Here is an 11,058-nt window from a genome sequence, read left to right as displayed (position 1 = left end):
TGTACCCAACGGCGTGAGCAACAAGACTTAGTAGTATATGTACACTCTCTTTCTTGTAAAGCCGTCCCCTTCATCTATAAAAGGGGATGCGCTCTCTTCCAATAGGGACGACTCTCAGACGACGATTTGACCACTAGGATCGATTCATATAGATGATTCGAACAACAAGCGAACAATAGACGTTCGAACACTCAGCGCACATTGGAGCTCCTGTCACTCTCGGCCCTTCAGTCCGGAGTCCGACCAGACCTCTTATACCCCCATCTTACTCCCTCTCGTTTGTAACCCCACATCAAACTTCGAGCAACTGGGCTCAAGAATAAAGTCACCGACCGACTCAAACTGGACGTAGGGCACGTTGTCTGAACTAGTATAAACCCTGTGTCATTAAGTGCTAGGCCACATCCGATCACAACGTACAATAAAACTACAAATATTTACGTGTTGGTCACTTTCTGCACCGACACCTTGCATATTTGTGAATGTTGTTGGTAAATTAATGGGTTTAGACCCTGATTGGTTTCCCATGACTAAAATTTAGCTACTAAAATCAATGACTAAACTTTAGTCACCCATATTTGGTTCTAGTGACTAAAAGTGACTAAAGGCCCCCTAAAGAATGCATAAATTAGTGTGGGGACCAGCAATAATGAAGGGCAGTCCCTATTCACTGGACACTTTAGCCCACTTTAGCACCTCCTTGGGGTAATAATGTGACTAAACTATTTTAGCCCTCCTTTTAGTCAGTTTGTTTGACAGTTTAGTAGCTAAAGTGACTAAAGTTAGTAGCTAAACTTTAGCAAGGGGAAACCAAACAGGCCCTTAACTTGAACAACAAGTAAAACCTAACTCTATATTGTTTACTTATATTATCAAAGAACCGTAAGTAATAAGTAGTTATAAAGAAGAAACATAAGTAGATAATTGAGAAAAATATTTTCTTAATTTGAATAGTCCTTCCATGATGTGAAGGTCGTTGGGAAATTAATGGGTTCTAGCTGAACAAGAAGTAAAAATCTAACTCTACTATTTTTATGTTGCAAAGAAACACTAAGATTATTTAAGAAAATTCACTTTTTTACCATGCCATGGACAATTTAGAAAACTCTACCGTATTGGATCTACCATCAGTCACAGAATCGTGGAATCAGCAATTGGTAAATTAATTAATGAGTTTTAGCTTATATAACACACAATAACTTATAATGCATTTTACATTGTGCTACATAAGAGACAGTTTATGTTAACATTCCTATATAGGGTAAAATTTATGTTAATTATAAATTGCTACCTACCATCAAGGCATCAAGTAAAAAAACGAAAATAGAAAAATCGGTCCCAATATTTTCCAGTCTTCCACAGGAGAGATATTTTCATCTGCCGACTGAAGATATTTCATTCAAGTAAAATTACCGACTTTGGAGTTCATTTTTTATTCTTTTGAGACAGAGTGGTTGCCAACTCGTGGTTGCATAGCGCTTTGATGTTGCGGCGGGCCCAGTTACACCAGTGGGACCCATGGAGCCTTCATATAGCATGGCCTTCTAGCCAATAAATCTGGCCTCTTGGGCTTATTCTGTTCGTGGGGTCGTCTCTACCCCGCAAGCCATTTAAGCCCAGTCCACTAGCTCACGTTATTGGCATTGGCAGGCACGGAAATGCACGATGCTTGCACACATGTGCAATTCGCCAGTGCGAAGTTGCGATTTGCAAACCACTGGCGTTCGAGGTCAGTTTTTCTTTCAGCAGAGACAGAGCTTCCGATGTGCTTGCTGATATGCTGCCATCCATATGCGCGAAATGTACTAGTTTCAGAGAACATTCAGAGATTCAGGGATTCCTAGCAGCATGCAGTTGTAAGAACAACTAGTAGCGTTGCTCCAATGAACAAAAGATCCAGGCAGAGTTCAGAGTTGTTCTTGATGTACATAGCTCTAGCTTCTGTGCTTGGCTGCAAGCCTCTACTCCTAACTATGAAATCAGGTTCTATGTTCATATGTTGGTTTCAGAATTAAGCTGATCAAATGTTGCAACGTGACATGACGCACAGTTCATTCAGATTTCAGAGTCGATGATGCAAGAGGACTGGATTCCATGTCTATTGACCGGCGAATGCAATTAAGTTGCGGGCTCCGGGAGGCGCGCGAAGACGGCGTCCGCGAGCGCGGCGGCGCCGGGGGACCGACGCGAGGGCGAGGAGGAGGAGGTTGGAGAGGCGCGCAGCGGGCAGGCGGCGAGGTGGCCCGAGGTGAGGAGGAGGGCGTGGCACTGGAGCGCGTGGAAGGCGGACCTGCACGCGCGAAGGCGGGAGAGGAGCGTCGGCAGGGCGACGGCGGGACGGGGAGGCCGCATCGATCAGGCATGGCCGCTTCAAACTCTGACCAAGCCAAGTAGGAGACGATGAGTGAATTTCAGCCTTCCAGGCCCGAGGGATTCTTTAGTGGGCTGGCTATTGATGGGCCACAGCGAGCCCATTTCCCTGCGGCTTGGCTAGCAGCGACGCCTTGTAAAGAGCGCGCGCCGTGCCTGCGCGGAGCGCGCTTCTCTTTTAGTCCCACCTCGGCGGCTTTGGTTGAGCGCAGCCAGAGGAAGGCTATAAAAGAAGACCCTGGGCACCGAACAAACTTATACCGTTCTCTCGGCCTTTTGGCCAGGATGAAGTGTACTACGAAGTCGAGTGTCGCTTGGGCGTTGCACTACTTTCCGACCCTGGCGCACACAAGCCAAATCGAAACAAAATTTTCTTTAGTGTGCCTGACACTATGGCTTTGTTTAGATTGTAAATTTTTGTAATCTGGATACTGTAGCTCTATGCAAAATCGATGTGATGGAGAGTGAAAAAATTTGGAATTTTGAGGCAATATAAACAAGGCCTATGTAGATTTGTTTTGGGCCATACAGTAATGAGATAAATTTGTCCTCCTTGGCTGGAGGTCTGTTGGTAAATAGATTTTTCATCTTTGATTTATCTCTTAGCTTAAAGGTCCAGCTGCTCAGCTCCTTCGTTTATCCAATTTATTTGGCTTGATTTGATAATGTTCATTTTAAAGGACTTTTAGTCATTTTCGAACGGAGTTAACTGTTACAGTCGATTAAACGAGTTATTATTATTATATATATATTTTAGCGAGCAAAGCGAGTTAAAAACTTTAAAATTTTGCTTTAGCAGGGATTAGAGGGGATTGAAAAAGATTGAGATAAATTTTATCCCTTCAAATCAAACCCTCTTCAATCCCATTGGATCGGAGATTACCCTTGCTTGCTTGAGATGGTCTGCGTTTAGAGTTTGCATTGGACTTGATTTGGCACTCCGTAGCGTTTGAGCCACTTGCACTTGCGTTGACTTTAGCGTGCAGTGAGGTTGAGGAGCTTTGTCCATTTCAGTGCAGTAGACCATCGCAAGCTTGAGGAGGTTGGGGAACATTGTTAAATCGTGCATAGTGATAAAAAATACTCCTAGTTCTGGTGCTGCAACCCACTCCTGATAGAGAGTGCCTGCTTTACCAGAAATCTCACAATACACAATACCAAGACGGCAGAACCGACGGCAATCAGAAAATTTAGAATCTATACTTCTTTTATTAATCTAAAGTTCTCATGAAACCATGCCTTATTCCACTGGCAACAGTCACAATACAAGATGAAATACTGCACGGATACCATGTTAATTACAGTGCATACAACAGCGGGGATCTCCTTCAGCCTGTTATGCCAAATCCTTGACCTCAGATCCATATATCAGAGGTGCAGTCCCCACCAGGATATCTCATCTCATGGGCCAGGGCAGGACCATCAGGCTCGGTGCCAAAATCTACAAAGAAGTTGGGGTTGATAGCCAGCCCTCCTTTCTCGGTGTCGACATCGATCTGCAACATGTGGGAGCCCTTCTTGACAAGATCATCACCAAAGAACTGCTCATCCCAACGGCTGAAAAGTGAGTTGGTTACATATATCCTCTTGCCATCCAAGCTCAGCTGAATCATCTGTGGTCCACCTCTAAGTCGATGACCCTGATTACAAAGAAACATACAATGAATCAGATTAATCAAAATTCCACTGTATTTCTCCATCTTGGTTATTTCAGGAAGCGTTATGGCTCATTAGCATTCCAAGTGTGCCAGTATTCTAGCTTGACAATGCAAAACACAGTTTGTAGAAATGGATGTGATGTAGTTCGGTATTTGGTAACACTCCACAATGAACCAACTGTAACCACCACTAAAATCCAAACTGTAACAATTATAAAAAATTTCTCGTTTCAGAAGGTTTCAAGAGGGAAGATTACCTTGACTTGAGGCACATTATACTGTTCTTCCTGACCATCATCAGTAACATAGACGACATCACTGCCCTTTTGAAGAAGACCACCAACCCATACTTGTCCAGCCAAGAAAGGCTTCGCAGGATCCTCAATGTTGTACTGCCTGATATCACCATGAAGCCAATTTACCAAGTAGAGATAACGGTCGTCAAGAGAGATAACGAAATCAGTTATCAATCCTGGCATTTCTGGCAGAATCCAGTTGCGGACCTTCAATGGTTTTACAGAGATAGCAACCTACAAGCGCAGTCATTGGAACGTAAGCAAGTTGGAAAATCAAGTTCATTAGGTGGGAAAGAACTTATCATGTAGCATGAACAAACCTCATGGCTCCACGATCCATCCGCGGTCTTGAAAAATCTCACCATGTTGCTTGTCAAAGCACAGCCGACATAGCCAGTGTCCTTTGATGGATCATGTAAAAACCTCACCTGCAGGTGAAACAAACAAACAGAGAAGTGTTACAACAGGCTCTGGAAGCACCATACTATTCTGGTAGCATTTACAGTGAAACAAAAACAGCTCAAAAGTACAAATATAGACTAATGCAAAAATTATTCTGGCAGCAGTTTCTACATTTTTAATATTATATTACCTCAAGGGGAATAAGTCCAGTGTCACCTAGATCAAGTGTCTGCTTGAGCTCACCACCAGGCCAGTCGTACACATGCAGGTGCCTTCCGTACAGGCCATCCTGGACATGTTGAAGATTGAAACCTGTCCTGAACGCTGCAGGGGCTCCCCATGATGAACTGATCATCGTCTTGTGGCGGGGCTGGTACCAGAAGTCATATCCAAACAATGGACTATGACCTGGCTTTTCCCAACTGCATGTAGCAAAGTGCAAAGACTTAATAATTAATGAAGACACAGAGATCAGCATAATGAATCTCTCTGTTTTTCACATGTCAAGCAATTTGCCATACATCTGCAGCTATTTCAGAGCACATTACTTGAACTACACCCATTATACAAGTCTTGATCGTGTGCTCTTAATCTTATGTTACTGTCAATGTGGCAAACTGTAGTTCTACGATAATAGGCTATATGCTCTGTAATTGGCCATAGTTACATGCTACACTTCAACATCAATGGGCCTAAACTGTGAGAAGAACTTACCGGCCTTTGACATTAAACTCCGAATCCAACAGCAGGAAGCCATTGCCAGCTGCATTCCCTTCCTTGTCCCCAAGGCAAGAAATCATAATGTCACCAGATGCAAGGCAGTGAGACGTGTGAGGAAACCCAAGCCCAGTCTTCTCAGCAATGTCCTCAGACTCAACCACCTTATGCAAGGATGGTGCCCTCGGGTCTGTCGCTGTGTCAACGACATACACACGACCTGACCTGCAAATAACCATTGAAGCCACACCACATATTTTCAGTCATCAGGTCAGTAGTCGAGTTAGTCAATTGATTCAGACCATCTCCACTTATTTGATACTCACAGCAGCGAAGGTAGGATCAGGAAGCGGCGCTTGGCTGATGGATCGCCGTGGCAGGAGCTGCAGGAGTTCCAGCCAGAGTGATGCAGCTCATCGCCGATGTGGGTGACTGGGAGCCTGTGGATCACCTGGGAGTATGTAGGAGAGTCGGGATCCAGATCCACCGTCGCAAGGTAATCCGGCTTGTTAATTCCAGTACCTGCATAAACATATGTAATCCACATGAATAATTCCCAACAAGGCGAACATCCAATCTCTGCAGTGTTCACATGGTTTGTGCGATCCGTAGACGTTCCCCGAAGGAGAAACTATGTGAACCCCTGTCATGAACAGAAAATGTTTTGGAGCAGGTAGTGTTCCTACGCGCTAAGTTTGCAAACTAACTGAACCCAAGTATAGTCTTATTTTTTTGACAACCCAAAGCACAGTCTCATTTGCAAAGGACATGGACAAAGCCCTATTTAATCGAGTTCCAAAAAGAATCTGGGATCTAAGCTAGAACAATTCTTGTCTGTTGCAGGCTAAATTATATAAAAGGGTCCCTATCCATGCTAGTAACAACAGCCCACCTGTCCTATACTAAATAAACTTTGCGAATTAAATTACTCGCCCATGAACTCCTGACTAATCCTCCAAGATCTACGCGTACGCCCCATGTGTCCGAGCAGGATCCTCCTACAGTCCTATACGCATGATTCGGCAAAGAAAGCACGCACCGTTGTAGACGCAGGTGACGTAGACGAGCTTCTCCCTGGGTCCCTTCTCCATGGCCTCCAGCGGTGTGGCGTACCCAGGTCCCTTGGCGGCGTGGCAGCACGCCCCTCCGTTCGCCGCCGCCGCCACCGCTGCTCCGGCCATCTTTTCCGCCTGACCCCGGTGCTGTGCTCTCAGGTCGCGCGCCGACACCTGCCGTTCCGACGAGCTAGCGCTGCGGGGTCAGGTCACGTACCGCCGCCGGGCCGGGGGTAGGGAGGGAAGAATGGGGAGATGGATGGAGAAGCGAAGCTGCTCACTCACTCACCCGACCGCGGACCACCTGCGTCGGACGAGAGGAGATGAGGGAGGAGACGGCTAACGGCTTGGTGTGGCTGCAGTTTCTGGCGAGGCGAGCAGGCGCAGGCAGGCCTAATTATAGCGTCCCCGGCTGGGACGTGGAGGCACGGGGTCCGTTGACTGCGCGCCGCGATGCGTGCGGAGGAGGAGCGTGAGGACAGGGAGGTGTGCGTGAACCTGGGCCCCACGGCGTGGCGGGAGCGAGGTGTCGTCGTATCTGGACGATAATGCGGGCGGGTGGGATCCAGCCAGCGTGGCCCGCCGCGGGACAACCGGAGGACGGGAGGACGCACGGGAAACGGAGAGCGACGCCGGCTAGGAAGACACGGCCGGTAATTCCGCCGCGCGACCTGGCAGAAGACAAGTACTACCATAACCCCTCGCGTGCACGGCCATTCCCGTCCCGATCCGACTAGTAGCTCACTTTGCTAAGGCCGTCGCTTTGCTTGGATCGACCGATCCACATCCACGTCAGACGCGCGCGTGCTTGATGCTGGAGACAGGATCGTTGGCATCACCTCCGCTTTTCCACTGTCCTGGCATGGGCTTCCGTTCGGCAGCGTCACAGCTGACGCCATCTGCACTTGGATGCTTGCTTTCTGACTCATGGTTCATTGTTGTTGCCGCCGTGAAGTGAAACGCTGTCGGCTTGTCGCTGTGAAGTTGCATGGTTCCGATCTCGACGCAGTGAGTGAGCTGAGCGCACGCACGGCACTTGGGCAGTTGGGCCGGCCGGCTGCAGCCTGCAGGGGAGTAGTAGCATGCATTGATGCTGATGCTGTGATGCATCTCCGTGCATGGCCAAATTGGCCACCCACCGCGCCAGCAGACTCCACATGCACGCATCGGCATCAGGAAGTGTTGCCTGGGTGACTTGGCAGAGTTGCTCAGGTTCTTTCTCTTCTCCCACCTCCCAGACCAGGGCGCCAGGTCAAAACTGCTGGTCCACCCTCGCATCTCATCGCACGCCCGTACGTTCTCTCTGCCCCGACCTGGATCCTGCATTCCTGCTTGTCAGAGCGTCCGTTTTGTCAAAAAGATAGAAAAACGCTAGACGGATCTGACCATACAAAAACGTATCCTCTTGGTTGGCAGATAAGCTTAAGAACGCCCGGAACACGTCAGACGGCAAATCGAGCACGAGAACTGCAGTGATCCGCAGCCGCAGCCTAAGGTTCCCGTTCTCTAGAGCAAATCCTGGAGAGACGAGGATATCCCTAGCCATGGGATCGGAATGCCATCGGATCGATCAGGATTCATCACATGAGGAAGCTGCCTGCACGCAAGACTCCAGTGGCAGATCTGAGTGGCTAGCTGGCGGCTCTCATGGACCTCTGGATGCATGATCACTGTCCTGTTCATTTGGCTTATAAGTCATGACAAAAAATATTATTGATTGATTTGTTACGAAAAAAATAATATTTATTAGCTAAAAAAATATGGCTTATAAGCCAAGCAAGACCACATACGCTTGCTCCTTATCTCAAAGACTTTAGTGAGCATAATTGCATCGCTGCTGCTGGCAATAAGGATCGTGATAATAACCGCCTGTCCGTTTTTACTTGTTTGGCTTATAAGTTATATTTTTTTAGTTAACGAATAATATTTTTCTCTCATATCAAATCAGCCAATAATATTTTCAGTCATGGCTTATCAACCAAATAAGCTCAAACGAACCTCGCGAAATATCACGGCTCAACGGGCTCTCATTATTGCTGTACTATACTGCACTATTTTATTAGCATGCAAGTAGTGCAGCGCATCAGAGAAACTTTTTTTTTGGCGAGAGCATCAGAGAAACAGTTTACGACGTGCGTGCTTTAGCTTGGCGCAGTTTAGATCCGAAAAATTTAGTAAAATGAGCACGGTAGTGTTTTCGTTGTTATTTAGTAATTAGTGTTAAATTATAGTCTAATTAGGCTTAAAAGATTCGTCTCGTAGATTTCGTCTAAACTGTGTAATTAGTTTTATTTTTTATTTATATTTAATACTTTATGCATGCGTCCAAAGATTTGATGTGACGAGTAATCTTGAAAAATTTGGTATTTTGGGAGGTAACTAAAGAGGCCCTTGGCATATCTTGTCACGTACACGCAGGCGACCTCATAGCGATAGGCAGGAGTGTAGAATCAGCAAGATGTCGAAGCTATATATGATCCACCTTTTAATGTTTGGATTACATGCAAAATGCAAGATGCAGGGAAATTTGTGAAATGTTGGAATATATTTACTGTTTGGTTTAATCCGAGTGAGCATTTGATAGTGATGACGTGTTATATGGTCCACGCCTTCTTTTCATGTTTCGAGACATGTAGCTATTTTACGTTTCCACGTGTTGCTAATCTCCAATTAACCCAAGAAGAACAAGATGTATTTACTGGGGTTTACACCCAAATGATCTATTCTCGGTGAAATTTCATTATTTAATCGTGATCAATTTTTGGATGTCCCAAATGTTATTAACAAGAACTTGTGAAAACTTAAGGCCCCTTTAAAAGTCGAGATCTTTCTCGTAGACAGGTTATTTTGACAGAGGATATCCGAGAGAAGCGGAGTTGGCACGACGATAAATGACGTGTTTGGTTCTCAGAGCCAACACGCCTGACCTCACCTTGCCCTGCTAGTGTAGAAAACGAGAAGCTCGCCCAGGCCGGCGAGGCGTTTTGCCTCTCCCACAAAAACAAGGGAAATCTTGCTAGCACAAACCCCGAGAGAAGCAAGCAAGAAAACCAAACGGGAGTCTCACTCACAAAATCTTGCTCGGTAAGGCAGCACAGTGACGGTTCAAGAAACCAAACGCGCCCAAAATATGTTGCTTTTATCATAGAGATGAGACAATTTGGCACTTATTTTTTTACTGTTAGTTCGCACGGTCGATCTAGGCTCTATAACCTAAGTGACTACCGGATTAGCTAAACCTCACAGTGTGCAACGCATGTTTGTCAACCGGATAGAAATCATTAGTAATAATATGAAGCCACTCGACGCCGTGACCGGGGCCCGCTCCTCGCCTCCTCCGTGGCTTCAGCACCCGTGCTTGCGCCGGTGGTGTAGCCTTCCACACACTGTGAGCCTCAGAGACCACGGTTCAAGAGCTTCTCCGCTAGGGCCACCACATCCTCGTAGTGGCCTAGTCGCGGAGCAACATCTCCGACCGTAATTCCCCCAAGACCTTGTCCTCGCCTAGGTCGCCTTCTTCAACGTTGCAGTTTGCTGCCTCATCAGCCCCCATAGTGACTAAATTATTTATAATATACTCCCTCATTTCTAAATTATAAGTTATTCTAGTTTTTCTAAATACATAGCTTTTATTATGTAAGTGCTAGCAAACACTATGTGCCTATAAAAGAACACATTCACGCATATGTTTGATATACATCGAAACACACAAGAACCATCATCCAAGGGTATGTTATGCCTTTCTCATAAGAACCTCTTATTTCTAGAGCAGCAGCTAAGCTATATATCAAATAGGTCCATTTGCTCCAACAATTCTAGACTGTAGTTGTTCGATAATGGAGTTTTTTATTTCTTTTTTTTAGGGAAGTTTAATAATGGGGTTGATCTAGCCTTGTTTAATTCCTCCTAAAGTTTAGTCCCTATCACACATCGTATGTTTGACATATGTATGGAGTATTAAATATAGACTAAAAAATAACTAATTGCACAGATTGCAACTACTTTGCGAGACGAATTTTTTAAGCCTAATTAGTCCATGATTTGACAATATGGTGCTACAGTAACATGTGCTAATAACAGATTAATTAGGCTTAATAAATTTGTCTCACGGATTACTGAGGACTTGTGTAATTTATTTTATTATTACTATCCGAACACTCCCATGTGACGTAAGGGCCCGCGAACCACCAAGGAGCTCCTCGACATCTCCACCACCCACGCCTCGGGCGAGGAGGTGGTCGGGGCGATTTTCGAACGCCCCAAAGGCAAGGCAAAGCGGGACGAGGACGCCGGCGAAGGCACCTCCAATCGTCCCAACAAGAAGAAGAACAAACAGCGGCACGAGGCTTGATCGTTGCCACTGCCGACCGCAAGGGGGTCGGAAGCCCGCCGAGGGTACCCCGGACCACTTCGAGAAGCTACTCGAAGGGCCATGCCTTAACCATGCTTTCCTCGTCAAGCACCTATACAAGGACTGTGTCCTCGTGAAGTAGTTCTTGTCTAGAGGCTCCAACAAAAGGGGGCATAGGAAGGAGCCCAAGCCGGTCGCAGACGACGTCG

At 46.2% G+C, this 11,058-nt stretch overlaps 1 protein-coding gene across 1 annotated transcript; it reads right to left on the bottom strand.

Annotated features, from left to right (window-relative positions):
- Positions 1–3,551: 3,551 nt before the first annotated feature.
- LOC136451003 (selenium-binding protein 1-like) lies at positions 3,552–7,213 on the bottom strand. The gene is made up of 7 exons (XM_066451722.1): positions 6,483–7,213; positions 5,770–5,965; positions 5,441–5,668; positions 4,917–5,148; positions 4,645–4,752; positions 4,286–4,558; positions 3,552–4,010 (listed from the first exon to the last, which is right to left on the bottom strand). Exons 1-7 carry the CDS (start codon positions 6,622–6,624, stop codon positions 3,726–3,728), a joined length of 1,464 nt encoding a protein of 487 aa, XP_066307819.1. The 5' UTR covers positions 6,625–7,213; the 3' UTR covers positions 3,552–3,725.
- Between the last annotated feature and the right edge of the window lie 3,845 nt (positions 7,214–11,058).

The sequence above is a fragment of the Miscanthus floridulus genome, chromosome 5 (genome assembly GCF_019320115.1).
Source record: "Miscanthus floridulus cultivar M001 chromosome 5, ASM1932011v1, whole genome shotgun sequence".
NCBI lineage: Eukaryota > Viridiplantae > Streptophyta > Magnoliopsida > Poales > Poaceae > Miscanthus > Miscanthus floridulus.
Note: the sequence above shows the minus strand (reverse complement) of the source record. Positions and strands in the feature narration are given on the sequence as shown.

Bases quoted from the DNA above. Each gene is read 5' to 3' on its own strand.
- LOC136451003 (XM_066451722.1), bottom strand. From the start codon at position 6,624: ATGGCCGGAGCAGCGGTGGCGGCGGCGGCGAACGGAGGGGCGTGCTGC. The intron at 5,669-5,769 runs GTGAGTATCAAA...GGTTATTTGCAG, and splicing joins CTGATCCTACCTTCGCTGCT to GTCAGGTCGTGTGTATGTCG. The intron at 4,559-4,644 runs GTTTGTTCATGC...CTGCGCTTGTAG, and splicing joins ATGGATCGTGGAGCCATGAG to GTTGCTATCTCTGTAAAACC.